General features: G+C 40.8%; 1 protein-coding gene across 1 annotated transcript in view; it reads right to left on the reverse strand.

The window, feature by feature from the left end:
• Positions 1-10186, reverse strand: part of ALMS1 (ALMS1 centrosome and basal body associated protein) — a gene marked incomplete at its 5' end in the record, with an annotated part of 41927 nt that extends 31741 nt beyond the window's left edge. The window contains 2 exons of the mRNA XM_082315919.1: positions 7914-8044; positions 8683-10186. Of these exons, the coding sequence (XP_082172045.1) occupies positions 7914-8044; positions 8683-10186 (1635 nt within the window). The remainder of the gene's footprint in view (positions 1-7913; positions 8045-8682) is intronic.
• Between the last annotated feature and the right edge of the window lie 6195 nt (positions 10187-16381).

Below are 16381 nucleotides of genomic sequence, written 5' to 3' on the forward strand. Positions count from 1 at the left end.
CAGTTCATAACATACTAGGAATAATGACTGTCTTTGGAATGAATATTTGGAATGAATATACTGCTTAAGTTCAATGGGACTGAGAGACATACACACACATCGCTAAATCTTTGTGATTTCAGTGATAATTTTATTAATTAAAAAGCCAATTAGCCACACAAAATCACAGAAACACTCAGGTTGGAAGAAACCTCTGGAAGTCTCTAGTCTGACCTCTCGCTCAAAGCAGGGCTAACTTCAACGTTGGAGCAGGTTGTCAGGGCCTTGTCCCATCAAGGTTTGAAAATCTCCAAGGATGGAGATCTCGTATACGACTTCACTACTTGTGATCTGTAAATTACTGATGAAAGGCGTCCCTTCGTAGCTCCACGGAAAAACAAGACAACACAGAAACCCACGTTTACGTCCAGTTTTAAGTACTTAAACCTTAACCAAGTATGTAATGTGAAGTTCTGGTGACCTCCAAGAAATCAGGTAGCAGACAGACACTAAAACTCTTCTGGTTTGGACCAGAGCCCAGACAAACTCCACGCTATCAAAGCGCTACAGGAGATGACATTTTAGGGTTACGGGGATACTTCTGCACCTGGCATTTTGCTACGCCATAACTATCACTACATGAAACAGAACTTGACATAAAAGGTTTTCCCTTGCACTTGAGTTGTTTGATTCTAGCGTTTACGAAGCAGAACCAAAATGAAAGGAACTGAGTTACATGGGTAGAAGTGGGAAGAAAAGAAAGCTGTTCTTTACAAAGCATGAGAAAAATATTTAATTAGAAAAGCTTTCACTTTCCGTAATTGATACTTCTCTTTTCCCCTAAAACAAGCATGCCACTTTCCCTCTCAGACAAGAGCTGTAATAAATCTTTTTATTTTTATGGTCACTGCCCACTGCTGACAATAATTAAAACGTGACTGAAAATAATCAGAGCTTTGATTTGCTCTTTAAGGTAAATGATAACTTGTAAAAACTTCCCAATTCCCAGGTGCAGATCATTTTCACTCACCCATCAAAACAAATATGTTTGCCACAAATACTATTTTTTTGTTTGGAAAGCTGGTGACAAGGCTACAAAAAAGAGAAGGTATTCCCAGCAACAGATAAGGCACTAATCCCACCAAAACCAAGGAAGTTCACTGTCAGTTGTCTTTTGCTCATAAAATCTTTTTAAAAATAAGTTACATTTACACCTTCGACCATGGAAGTTGTCCCACACCTGTACCACTCCCCAGTGTCAGAGCCACTATATTTAGGACTCTGCTCCTTGCCTACACGTATTCAGGCATCTCTGGCATGTATTTTACACAACACTATAAAATGCTGTGCCTTAAATTACCTGCCTGTGGTCATTTAGGAAACTGAAACTAGTAATTAACTTCAGTACTAACTTCTGTCCTGGTTTCTTTGCCTGATTTTACTAACCATTCCCATTTTCAGCATGCTCTCCAGTCCTCAATCTTCTCCTGTACCTCAAGCCCCATTCCACCATCAAAAAAAAAGTCCCAACAGCAACAATCAACAGCAATTTATTATACCAGGTAACTAAGATGAAAGCAACATATGCTATTGCCCCTCAGCAGAATCAGATGAAGAAAATCCAGGCCCTACTCTCTGAGCATACATCAGAGTATCTCACTTCCAGCTGCCTGTTAATGAGGCAGATTACTGACATGGCAGTTAACTGGAAAATTCCCAGGGTTACAGCCCCTGCTCGCTAAGGAACCTACACCTTCCTATGGCATCTCAAAATGTAACCCGATTTCTCAACGCACCTTTTGCAGACAAAGCACTAAATATACTATACAGAGATAAAAGGTATGAAGGGTTCAGCAAATGGCTTTCGTTACTTGCCAAGCAAAGTAGAAATAAATGTGTCTAAATACTCGATGAAGTTTGGATATTCCAGGCTCTTCTTTCAACTCATGACAAACAGCAGATACTAACGAGGCACATTCATTGTCTGCAGAGATTTACAGAGATCAACAGGGCAGACAGACAAAACGTGATCCTCTCTCTCCGACTGGCTCACCACCCTCGTTTCCCTACTCTCTGCAACTCCCCGTGTGTGTAGAGGGATCAGCAGGCAGGGATGGACAAGGCCTTTGCTTCCAAGGCTTTTCTCATCACAGCAGAAGCTCCCAAATGCTGACAGCTGATCTTTGCAGCAACTTACCTGACTGCTGTAAGGAGAAGGTGGTTTGGAAGAAAAGAAATGCAAATACCTCTAGATTAAAGATCACACTACAAACAAGTGAATAAAACATCACACTCCCAGATGCATGCAGAAAGCCTGTTACGCTAAGAGCACAAAGAGAAAGCCTTGCAAGTACAACTGGGAAAACCTTAAGTTACCACCCACAGTAATTTACTTTAACTGATTAAAAAAAACTGCAACAGGTTTTGCCCTGAAGCAAATTAAGGCAATTACTCACCTGATCTGTTAACACTGCACCTCCAAGGAGGAGCAATAACAAAACAACTGAAACACTAACCTTTGGAAGTAGCTGTATCAATTCTGGAGAAATGAACATTTATCTATACACTGAGATTCCCCTCACTTAGATATGCACTAACTAAAACGTGTATCATACAGTTAGTCCCGTTCCTGACACAAAATACCACACCGCACTTCACACAGCATGCTAGAAAGCAGCTCCCTCTTACATTATTTCACCCCGATTCTTTTTGACAGGTCAGTTTAGCGTCAGAGGCGGTATCATGGTTAGTGAACACTGGAAATGGACAAGACAAAAGACAAATAATTTCATCAGCATCCAAACCTTACATCGAAATCAGGAGAGCTCATGTTAGTGCATGGGAAACTATAGGCCACCAGCCTTCGGTAGAGAGAATTTAAGTGTGGACATCGTTTTATTAATTTATCAGTATCTGCACTTCCTTAATTTAAGTGCCATTAAAAATTACAATACTTTCATTGAAGTGCAGAGAGCAAATCTGAGATAAATGCACTGCCACAGAGATGGGCTAGATAAGTTTATTTTAAAAAAAAGAAGACTCTGGACTATATTTATTTTTTCCTACCGATTGGAACAACTGTAGAAACAGCAGAGTATATTTCCTTAATAAAGTTCAGCACAGGTCCCTGGATGATTACATCCACAGAAGCTAGCTATAATTTGGAAATAAAAATCAGTCAAACACATTTTTGGTGTAAGTCACAAAGAATAAACAAGTATTCCACAGCAGATTTTCCATCCTTTCTACATCCCAGAAGTCATTAGCAGGAAGCTATTTTGGCAAGGTCTGGATTATTATTCCAAAGCAGTACTTTCCTGTGGCCTTATCTCTTCTAAGCAAGTAAACTAGTTTATTTGGCTTCCTGTATTTCCCATAGCCAAGAGGGACAACAAGGGACTGCAGAAAAATGCAAGGACACAGCGCAGTCCTTGCCAGGGTAGGGATGCTCCCGAGACATTCTCTTCCCTAAACCACGTACCGGTTCGATGGCCTGAAGTAATACACAGCAACTCCTACTACTGAAAGCAAGCACAGAAGTTGCTATAAACTCATCTTCCCAAGCCTTTCACATGTTTTATTGTGCTTGTTATGTGTCATCTTTCCAAAAAAGATCTGTATGGCATATGTTCCACAAGAGATTGCAGTGCAAATTTATAGCTACAACTCGGTGAACTTCCTGAAAAAGTGCGAAAGTACAAGGAGTGGAAAAATACAGCATATAGTGGAAGAATACAGTGTACAAAGGGGGAACGCTCTTAGGTAAGTCAAGAAATAGCTATTTGGCACCCCTAAAAACACAGGTAGGGTAATAAGGTCCTCAATTTAGAAGGAAAATTCTTTGGTTTAATATGCTGAAACTTTACTTGCATCTAACAGCAACTGATCAAAACCCCTCGATCTCAACTGGGGGACCAAAACAAATGTACACGTACAAACGGCACAAGAAGAAGGTTAAATTTGAAAGACAATGCTCCTGGAACAGCAGGCCACCTACAAGTTTTTGGCTTTCCCCAGTTTTTATTCTTGAAATTCTTCTTATCTGGAAAGACTCTAACGATTTCAGTAGAAGAACAGTAACTGGGCCGATTTCTGGAGCCTAGGATCGACTTTTCATATGCTTTTCTTAAAAATCCCAACAACCTTCACATCATTCTATGGCTCTTTGTGACTGAAGAGCATCACCCATCCTAGGGTTAAACTGCTCAAGCCTATCAAAAGAGTAAGTACTCTACCACCAACTTACCTGCTCAGGCAAAAAACAGATCTCTACAGCCACACCGCCATGGCCACAAACGTAGAAATTATTCATCAAACAGCAACCTATCTATAGGAATGTCTCCGCAACTCTCTGCCTCCCTTCATCACAAACAAGTTTATAGGAGAGTGCCATCAGCTTATTATAGGTTTCACAAGACCCATCCCTGGACAATCTGAAATGTCACATTTCTTAGGCCCTCTTACAAAACATTTGCAGTTAATCAGTCTGCAGCCTTTGTCTTCTTTTCCTCCTAAAGAAGCCCAACACACTGCACTTTCTCTTTCCATGAACGGCCAATTAAGACCTTTAGGAAGAGTCAGTATCAAATGGAGTCGGTATGAAATTTAGAAAAAAAACCCCTATGTCAAAAGTTCCATGTTTGCCAACTATTCCTAAGCATTTCTGCCAAGTGTTAGTATTATAAAAGCGTAACAGTGTGAGCAGCATGAGCAGAGTACCCTCTTTGTGTAACGGAAGAGCTATAAAATCACCAGGATGACTCCTGGAATTGAGGATACAGAAAACAGATTCACTATGCAAGGTTTGTCAAACTTCTTCCACGAAAGGTTTGAAAAAACTTCTTCCCCGAAAGGGCTGTCAGGCCCTGGCCCAGGCTGCCCAGGGCAGGGGCTGAGTCCCCATCCCTGGGGGGATTTAAAAGCCGGGGAGATGTGGTGCTGAGGGACATGGTTTAGTGGTGGCCTTGGCAGTGCTGGGTTAACGGTTGGACTCGATGATCTTAAGGGTCTTTTCCAACCTTAACGATTCTGTGATTCTATGATTCCAATTTACAGAAGAGAAAACAAAGAAAAGAAAATTTGTGAGCATTGCTTGCTATTAGAGATACCTCTTTACAATTCAGTTTTCATATTGAACGTTCCCTTTTTTGGGCCACTATTCAGCTGAGCACTTGAGTACATGTTTGGAGCCCATTTATGTGCATATGTCCCAATCACGTCCTTAAACACTCTGCTCAGCTAGAACTTGAGAAATCATTATGATGCTTCTTTTTTAGAGTGTCTGTTAACACATCACCAGTGACAAACAGCTATCAAACACATACTCGACTATCTCAAAAGATGGAACAATCTTTAGAAGTAAAAGATCGCTGAGAAGAACTCTCTCAAGCTGTCCTGCTCCTTCGTTGCATTTTCTTTTCTTTTTATAGACAAGCTTCACATGCTTCCTGCAGGAAACAATAAAATATCACGGTGGTACATTATATTTCTTGAGTTGTCACCTATAAAAACGAGAGGCAGAGTCTTAAGTTTCCAAAAAGAACACTCATCCTAAGCCTGCATCAGAAGCACTAAATAAAGATGACGGTCTGACGAAAGAATTGTTTGCATGAGTGCTAGGAACAGTTTGTCTTTCTCGCTCTTTAAAGTTTAGTAGAAGGAAAATATCTTTTCATAATCTTTGCTCTGTTCTTTTTAAGTCAGCGAATTGTCAGCTTTGCTCTATAAATTCAACAGGTATTTTACAGAACAGTTTCCATTAAATTTATAGTAGGTTATTTTGTCAGCAATAAAACTGGCTGCATTTTTTTCAGTTAAATAGTTTTCAACAATCTGTATTTTTCAGGTGACATATTGTTTTGCTTGGAGGGAAAAACACATTTATTTTAAGTATAACAAAAAAGCCCAGCCTCCTTCATTCTGCAAATTCAAACCCATCTTTTATCTCAAATTAAAGCCATTGTAAAGCAAAAATATTTTCAAGTTCAAAGCAGAAAAGGTTGTGGTTGACCTAAAGCAATTTCTTGGAATCTTAGTTTTCAAAATTATGATTAATTTTTTCTTACTCTAAATTGGGATAAAACAATTCATAGCTGGCACTGAACCACATAAAGGTACAATATTGGTTCCAGTCTGTAACAAGTTAATGTTAGGGACAAAGCTGTGATCTAACAAAATCTAAAAGTTAGAAAAAAAATAGCTTCAGGGCCTCTAGTTTTTGATGAGTAGATTGAAGAAAAAAAAGGTATTTGTGGGTTTTTTTTCTTTTTTAAGAATTGGCTGAATTTCTAAAAATAAATAAAATTGTTAAAATATATTTTTTCAGGCTCTCGAGTCAAATATTACATCAAGATGTGAATAACCGAGGGGCTCAGTCTGATTTTTTTGGAAGCTGATGTCTGTATTACCAACACTGTTCATGCCCAAGAAACTACAAACACAAACACAGACCACCCTTAAAACACTGGTTTTCATTCTTGCTGATTCAAGGCTTTTAATTAAAACAAACAAACAAACAAAACCCTAGAGCTGTTCCTGGGAGGCAGGCAGTCTACAAAGAGAAAAGAGAAAAAAAAACAATAGGGAAGATATATTGCTAAAGCTAAGGGCATTTACCTGAAACACCAAATTTAGGGCAGATTATGACTATATTTTCAAATGCAAATTTTCTGCATTCTCCTCAGAATCTGCCCCAACCTGTAGCTCTGGGTTTTCTCTATCCTGCACACACGAATACATCATCCGGCCACTACTCCTGTTATACAAACATCTCCCCATTTTTCCAGTCTGTTATCTTGTTCAAAATACTCTCTATGACTAGTGCCCTACCTTGGGGCACACAGACAGCCCCTAGAAATCATGACATAATTAGACTGGACATCAGAGGAGTGCTGAAAATGGCTATTTGAAGTCAAACTGAAGGTAATATATTCCCGCTTAGACAAATTCCAATTCGGATATACTATATGTTAATATATGAACTAGAAATGTTCCAAAGGAGATATGCAAAACATGACAACAATTCAATGTCAAGTTTTCACAGAAAAATAGAGCTGCAAGAGACTGAAAGCTCCTCTAGTCTATATCCCGGCCCCAAATCAGCATCAACTGCACTTAGGTTATTCTTTACCGATACACGCCCAAGCTCTTCTTAAAAATATACTATGATTAACACTCCATAATCTTCCTCTCATCATCCTTACCGTTAAGGAGTTTCTTTTCTAATAAGACTTCCTCACTCTTGAAGCCCATTACCTTTGATAGAATCAACACAAAGGAGGAACAATTTACTCCCCTCTTCGCTGAAGCATCCTTTCAAAAATAAATATCACACTCCTTTGCAAACATTTCAGAACACATGGGAAGTAACACAACAAATACTGCTATCACCTAGATGATATTGCACTGTACAGTAAACTCCTTCCACAGAAGGAGGAGTTTACAACGCACAGTCAGCACAGGCATAAATATTTTGTGAAAAGCAGAACTCATTAGGCCAATTAAGAATCGTGAGCTGCGTGCACTTTCGTCACCGCAATAACGCCAATTCTCCCATCGCATCATCACTGACCACGTCTCTGTCCTTCACCCCTTCCTTCAGAACATCTTCAGTTGTGTGCCACCTCCCAAATCACCCCCCCTCGCCTAAGATCACCAACTACCATCTGAGGAAAAACAAAAAAACAAAAAAACCCCGCCCAACAGCATGTGCCATGGCCGGTCCTAAAACATACGTAGGAAACGACTAAGCCGAAAGAAGCATCTCCACTGAACAGAGCTCTCGTTAGGTTGCATCCCCCTCTCCCTGTCTAGCCACCATTCTTCAAAATATTGCACGAATACAATTCATCATTTTAAGATCACAAGCAAGACAGTGGCATTTATCCCCCACTTCAAAAATTTTCTCCGGAGCAGCTGGTTTGTCTGGTTTGTACCTTGGCTAGTGCAGATTTCTTGGCACTCAGAAGCAGCTCTGCCTTTATTTCCTCTATTCTTCGTTGGTTCTCTTCATTCAGGTCTGAGACAGATTCCTGAGATCGGCTGGCCAGTTTTAGCTTCACCCATGCTACACAAAGAATATAAAACAGAAAGCGGTTCCCTTTCCATTTCCTCACATCATGTACGATAACGTTTCACAACTTAAAATCAAAACTTTGCTATATATTTCTAGCTACCATGACTGAGGGAACAAAAACCACTATCAAATACTGACAGACTGACCAGGAATACAATTTAAAATGTGTCTTTGGAACATTTCTTTGGACAGATGGATCCAAGAGGCATTGCCTGGTTCTGTCATCTTTACAGTCTCAGGCTCAAGTCGACACTCTTTCACACAATCCCTTCCCAAATTCTTACCCTAGCACGTGCCTAATGGCTACGCGGACAAAACACTTCCTCTTGTCAATGGTAGGCAAAAGAAGGTATTCAAACTGGAAGGGCCAATTCTATCCCATTCTATCATACCACATACGACGACTAAAAAACGTTGATCATTTAAGCCCTATCTCATTAAAGCTTATCAAATATAATATAATATAATATAATCACCTTTAAAATCAGGGGAACAGACTCAGATGACCTCAGAGGTCCTCTTACATCCATACCCTTTCATTTCAAAGCAATCCCTTAAACATTTACCTAAATAAAGATTTGCCATTCTAACATAACACTTGATAAAACACAACCAAGCCATTTTATTACCTCGTGCTTTCTTCTCCTCTTCATCTTCACTCTTCAGAATTTGTGGTGTGTGAATCACAGGCGACCCGTTTCTCAGAAGGGTTTTGACATGGGCAGCTAGCGAATCTCCACTGCTGCTGTCATCGGGCTCTCGCATGCCTCCTGCCTTGCTTCTGGCTGCACTACCTCTAGACGACGTGCTCTGGAAGCCCCCTGCGACATCGGTGACACTGCCTAGAGGCTCGGAGGAAGAAGTCTTCCTCAAAAGGGTTTTGACACGGGCGGCTAGCGAATCTCCACTGCTACTGTCATCGCTCTCTCGCGTGCCTCCTGCTTTGCTGCCAGCCGCACTAGCTTTAGACAGCATGCTCTGGAAGCCTGCTGGGACATCGGTGACACTGCCTAGAGGCTCTGAGGAAGGATTCCCCAGAAGGTTTTTGACACGGACGGCTAGCGAATCTCCACTGCTACTGTCATCGCTCTCTTGCATGCCTCCTGCTTTGCTTCTGGCTACAGCAGCTTTAGACAACGTGCTCTGGAAGCCTGCTGGGACATCGGTGGCACTGCCTAGAGGCTCGGAGGAAGAAGGATTCCCCAACTCTGAGGTTCTTCCAGTGCTGACTTCGCTACTTCCATTGCTTTGTGCAAGACCCACAAAACCAGGTTGATTTTTGTCTGTAGTTACACTACTACAGCCTTCTGGCTCAGACCTTCCTACAGATTTTCCCGTCCTAAACAATTTGGTCATTTCCTTCATCATCTCTTCACTATTGTGCAAACTGACATCAAAAGAATTTTCCCATCTTAAATTGCATGTGTCATAATTCAGAGGCTTTATTACCGACCCCTCTTTTTGCATACCTCTTCGGGTCGTAGTCTCATCCCATGACATTATCTTCTGAAACTGAGGGACGCTGTCTTTCACTAACCTGGAATCTTTGGGGCCACCCTCCTTTCTAATCAGCACTGGGGAAGACTCACAAGTTTCTCTAGAAAAGGCAGTGGAAAAGACAGGATCACTCCACCTGCCAGCTATATCCTCTGCCTCTGCCAAAAGCTTATGTATTTCTTGCAATGCACCAGATCCAACCAAAGAATCACTTTCTTGACCCTTATTTCCCTTACTACCTACACCTGAAGCTTGCGATCCTCTGTCAACTTCCATTTCATTTTTAACTCCAGCCAAAGAACTGGCAGTCCATCTCTGCAGGCTGCTATTCACGTCTTTTGACTCGTTTTTAGCTAGCAGATCCTGAACGCTTTTTGCAACAAGCATGGGACCCTCTCTGTCAGGATGGCAGTCAGGTGAAGCAGTCTGCAGCTGCTGGTTTGCTTCAGCTCGTTTGGAGACAGCTGAACACTCTGCCTCCCGTTGTGCAGAAAGCAGAGCGGTTATGTCCAGTTGGTGGCAGGACATACTGCACTGACTCACTGGTTTGTCTCCAAAAGATCTTGAGAAGCGGGGAGAGAGTTCACGGGGTGACAGAATATCAGAGCCAACTTCTGAATTCATTGGTATAGACATACTGAGAGCGGAAGCACCAGAGTTAAAACTTGTTTGCGTAATTTCAACTGCTGACAGCAATTTACCTACAAAGAAACAGAAGATTCATTAAGTTTGGGGCTCCAGAAAACAGCTGCATCAGTAAAGACTACTTTTTCTTGTACTAGAGCGCTTGTAAAGGAGGGAAGGAAGGAGGGAGGGAAGAATTCAAATATTGAAAAATATTTAGGAAACTGTTTTTAGAATGAGACTTGAGCTAAGACTTCCATGAGAATTGTCTACTGAGAGAAATCTCTTAGGCCATTTTGGATAAGTATCAAAGAAACTACAGAACTTGACCTAAATAACTTGCTTTTAAATAAATGCTTAGACTAGATTTTAAATAAATGTTCTTAGATAAATGACATAGTGGTGCTTGAATGTCCAAATGAACACTTGGATTATTTCCAAAATATCCTTTTGGAAAAAGGCAAAGGACACACCATGGATAAGCTTGTTTCCCACTACTGGTTAGAAAGGTCCAAAAGCAGACACGATGCACTTTCAGCATTTAGATATAAAACACCTAATTGGTTTAAAAAAAATAAAATAAAAAAAAGGCCAGACTTAAGTGCAAATGCTGTTCTTCAATCCATGCTGGCAGGTACACACAACAGTGAAGAGCCAGGGCCCAAGTATGCCTGCCAACAGCTATTTTATTTGTTTCAAACGCAATTTTGTTTCATGGCCCAACCACTGATATTTTCAAGTAGACTAAGTAGTCCAGAGCCCGGCTGAATAGTATCTCTGCCCCTGTACCGATTGCCAAGCTGTTTCAGTTGCCAAGTCTCCCACAATGCTTAAAGAAGGGAAAAATAATAACAGAAAATAAGGAAGCCCAACAGGCATAAGAAGAGAGGCGTTGAATCACTTCTGGTTAGAAAGACAGGTCAGGGCAGGATTCTTGAAGTCACAGATATTCAAAGGGTTAGGCAGGTACTTGGTGTGAAGAGGCTTCAGATCAGCTCTTCCCCACTGGGTGCAAGATGCAAATGCCGAAACAGAATATGCTAAGGAAAATACACAGTCGAAGTAGTTGTAATGCACATTTTTCACATTTTAATGACATACTACATGGGCATGCCACCGGGGAACATCTTAACCTTAACTGAGCACGCTCTCTTCTTCATACAGAAATGACTCAACACTTGTTAAGGTCATATCGATTTTTTTTATATTGAGATGCATGGATTTATGAACTGATCTGGTCAGTTATAAAATGCGTATGACTTTTTGTCACACTGAACACACCAAGAAGTCTCAGACAGAAAAAGAAACCAAGACTAATTTTTCTCACAGGAAGAAAAAGTCTGGTAACATTTCTTTAATCTTCAGATACAAAACATTTCCTTCTTAAGAACTCTTGTAAAAAGAGAAATAAAGAAAAAAAAGATAAAATGCCACTGCACTGGCTAAAAGATGCCACATAGCCATGACTCCTTAGTAAGAAGGCATGTTTTCATCGGTTTTAAGGCTTACTTTTCCAGTGCCAAATATCGCATATTTCAGATGGGAGATCAACTTATATGAATGAAACAGAGCATCACATGAGACGAAACGCACTTGACATTACCAGGCCAAGAGCAACCTCACAGGTGAGTCTGAAGTTCTGTGTTCTCTAAGGCTTGCCCAACACAAGGTCTTCCTTCCCCGTACCTTGCGGCTGCGGAGCGGTCCTCGTCAGCGTGTCAGTGGAGTCCTTCAGCGTTCTAAGCTCTGAAGGGGAAAATTCGACTTCCCTGATCGGTCCTCGGGGTACAAATGGCGTCAGTATAGTTCCAGGTGACTGATCGATGCCAAGATTGCGAAGATATATCTAGCAAAAGAAGAAATAAGTAACACATATGGCACTCTTACAGAATGTCAATGCATTCTGAAGTTGCACACGTTTTCTGTGTCATCTTAAACGCAAACAACTTGCTTTAAAGCATCTTAAGCCTCAGTCATGTTCAACTCACACTAACAGTTCACCCAAAACACTAAAGCAGTCACATATGAGACATCATCTCCAGCTTATTCTATTCTTTGGACCATGAGTGACAAGCCTTTTTTCTACCTAGTATGACTAGGCCTATGTACCAGGCACCTCACAAGCCACGTGCAGCCCAGCAGGACTGACATATCCTGCAATCTACTCCTCATCGATTTATGTTTGGCAGCAATTCAGAAATAAGTCGCAAGAACTGTTCTGGTGGTGAAGGCTTGTGCTTGTGCTCACCAACAGGTTTTTTTTTCCTGGTGCTTTCCTGACCTTTCCTTCATCCCGTGCCAAAGATAGCAACTGGCAGTAGCCTGCTGCCACCAAACCAGTGCCCAGCCCTTTCCACAGGATCCAGAAACGATGGAAAAGGTCAGCAAAGAAGAGGCCACATAGCTTGTTCTTGTGGCAAGAGCCGACTGCTTATAGTCTTTTTACTCAAATGCATGCTCTGTAGAAGAAGAAGAAGTCAGAGGAGGCTGGTGAGCTTCAACCTCAACTGTTTAAAATGACATTTGCCGGCTGGAAGGAGAACACAAAGGTTTGGTTTAAAAATGTTTTTCCTCCCCAAATGACTGCTGCACAGAAAACATTATCAGACTTGGAAATTCAAGCTAGGCAGCAGGAAAGTTCCTCACTCTTAAGGACAAGTTCAATATGGGCTAGTCTTCAAGGCAAATAGTTGGGAACCCTTTTTTAGCCCCTCAAAGATGGTTAAAAAACATCATGAAACAGCTTTTGTGACATTGCTGCAGGGAATAAGCTTGTGCTGGCCAAGGGGTAGAATCACCTTCTGCTGATGATAGTTTTATGAAGAAACACAGGTAGTCTGGTATATACCTGCCCACCTACTCACCTAGCCTGCAATGAACAGATTTCAGCAGTACCTCAAAAACTCCCTGGCTATGAAACCACTTCTGGGTACAACCTACTGCCCTAGTTTAAGTCTGTTAAACGCAGGATACTCAAGTGTACCAATTCTATGTACAACCAAGACTTAGAGCAGCTTACAACCAAGACAGTTTTACTAGAGCAGCTAAAGCAATAAACCCTTCTTAGTGAAGACAGCGTAAAATGTATGTCCTTCCCTTTTCCACACGTACAGAACAAATACACACAAGCACTATTCGTATACCACACATATATATATAACAATTGCTATCCAAGTATAACTTCATTAACATTAAACAAAAGTTAGTTTACAGAAACCAAACGAAAATCATACTCAAAACCTAAAACTCCGCAATATACTAGAGAAAAATGTAATGAGGATGAAACCAACTCTCTCCGTGCAACTCCCAGAGATTGTCAGTTCAGACACCCACAGCATCATTCCCTGTATTAATATATTTTGAAAGCTGGAGGAGTCTCATGGAGGTGAGAGCTTACCAAAGGCCGTCTAGGATCTCCTGAGAAAGTAATTTCTTCCCTTTTAAGAGAGCACCTAAGTTTACATACAGATATTATACGCAGAAAGAGAAAAAACCAAAATTTGCCTTGACTTAATCACCTGTAGGGCCAAGTTAATTTCAACTCATCTATGCTATGTCCTAAACTAGCCAACAAAATGAAATAAATTACCTTACACATCTTAGCCAACTCTACTTCCTACGATTTTATTATAAACCTACATATTAATAGCCATATATGTGACCTAATCTCCTTTACCTTGTCAGTCATTTATGAGAACAGAATTCCTCAAAACTAGGGCTGGAGAACATGCCTAATTATAGTCATTAAAAAAGGAGGCAATAGACAACCTTTATATCTCATGAATTTCATTTAAAATATCCTCCCTACAATATTTATATTTGTTTCAACATGTATTTGCAGAGACAACTCAGAGAAGAGTGCTTCTAAAACACAGTTCCAAAGACCTAATGATTATAGGAGTCATCTTGCGAGAGGAACAGCCACTTACTCAGATGATAATTACATGTTTATCATTAACATAAATCTGCATTTAATTTTCTCTAGCACTCAACAGCTATTAGTATAGTTAACATGGTTGCCACAGTCTGCCCTCCATTCTCACCAACCATCCTAAAATGGGGAAGGGAAGAAAGAAATCTGCATCAGCCAAATAAGATATAAGGGAGGAAACGTATGCAGAGGCTTCGAAAATCCTTTATGAGCAATACACAAAGAATCAAGGATTTATGCCTTAGATACGGGAACAAAGTGAACAAGCAAAAAGAGTATTTATAGAAAAAAAAAAAAGCAATTTGATTTGCCAAGGAGTTCTGTGTTGGTTTTGCTATTATTGCAGATCCGTGGGTGTGTGAAGTTCATCTCTCTCTTCTGCAGCCTAGCATTTCCTTAGTCAGCAGTTGAGCCTCAGCCTCATGTTTGGATAATTATAACCTGCTCTTTTGAAAGAATCTGGAAGATCAGAAATGGCTTATCAATGCTCTGCTAAAAGAGCTATAAGCAATTTATTTACAAGTCTTTTATCAGAGAGATTTCACTTTTTATCACTATGTCCTGTTCTTATCTTTTATGTTCCACCACCATCAGCCACCAATCTTTACATTTCTGTTGTATCCTAGTACCATGATACTATGCTAAAAATCTTTCCCATATCCAACGCTTTCTTTGCCCATGTTAAATATCACCTCAAAGTTTTTAATTCCACCTCTGTATTTAAGATAAGCTGAACTAACACAAGGGATGAAATTCACCAGTAGCACAGACCAGCGTAAAACCATTTCATTTAGCCTGTGGCGAGGCAGACCCTACCAGAGTCTCCTAAAAGAACAGTGGGAAAAAAATGGGGTAACTCTGAAACCAGAGTTTAAAATTAGAATCAGGTATAAAGGGTCCTTTAAGATTTTTTTAAGCTTACATAAAACACATATTTGCTAGCATTTCTAGAAGAATAACTATCGCGTGACAGGTTCCCAACATGACTGGATATTGGAAAATAACTATAAGCATGCTAGTGTCTCGTTCCTGTCATACCTTCTGCACTTCCTACTCGCTCTGTGACAGCCGAGTGTACTCTGTTCTCTTCATAACCAAAAGGTAAAGAAGAGTTACAAATTTGTGTTAGACACTAACTTACTGGGATCCTTTCTTCAATATTAAGCTCTTCTTTCACTGGAGTTTCCACAGAAGTTGCTCCAACGGGGATGAAGTTATCATCTTCTGCCCTGGTGAAGAAGTGTCCGCAAACCACCGAAGAGCACCCCGCAGAGCCCAAGCTCCCCTGGCTGCTTTCCCCAGAACTAACAGGAAGATTCAAACTATCTGGGGAAATATCACGATAATTGTCCAGGCTGCCGTGGCCAGCAGGAATATCTAGGTTGTGAGACTGGCTCTGATTTTCAAGAGCATCACGATTCTTCTGGTCATCAGTTGGAGAGTCTCCATCCTCTCCAAGGAGCTGAGCAGCTTCTACACCAGGAAGAAAAATATTTGGGTCTGAACTTTGTCCTGTGCTATTACTTTCTGCATCTTCACCACTAGATTCAGAAACAATCTCACCTGCAAACTGGTGTATCACGGAGCCTCCTAAACTATTTTCAGGCACTCCTAAAACATTACTTTTTTCTTCTAGAGGCTGCACTGCCTCTGTTGAGTTTGCTGGTGGAATAACTTCAACCAAGGATGTTTTCCTACTGGAAACATTTACTGCGTTGTCAGACTGAGATCTAGTAAGAGGGTAGACAACCAGTAAGTTTTCATTATGAAAACGCAAACTTCCCAGGGAACCTGTCTCTCTAGAGGAAGTAGCAACATAATCTTTGGGGTCTCTACCGCTTTTTTGTATGGACAAAATATTGTTTGAAGAACTGGCAATTGCACTGTAGGCTTTTCTTCTAGGAGAAACTCCACCTGGGTCACACGAAGTCACTGCATCGGAAACCTCCTCTGGCTGGCTCACATCCCAAGCCCCTACCTTCTCCATGAAACTAAGTGATGGGAGAGACTGAATTCTTCCAGTGTGGGGATATTTCAATTTTAAGGACTCAAAATGTTCGTTGTTTTCTTTCTGAGCACATTGGAGTGACTGCTGCTTCTCAACAGATACAGGTGTACTGGTAGATGAGTTCCCTGAAGTTTCTTCATTTAAGCCTGCAGGAGAAGCCTGAATATTCGATTTGATCACAAGGACACCAAGCTCTTCTGCCTTCACATTTTTCTTTAGAAGTATCCCTGGAGTCGACTGATAGCTTGGATGAGCAAAGTGTACAGAG

The sequence above is a fragment of the Platalea leucorodia genome, assembly GCF_965183815.1.
Source record: "Platalea leucorodia genome assembly, chromosome: 6".
NCBI classification, from domain to species: domain Eukaryota; kingdom Metazoa; phylum Chordata; class Aves; order Pelecaniformes; family Threskiornithidae; genus Platalea; species Platalea leucorodia.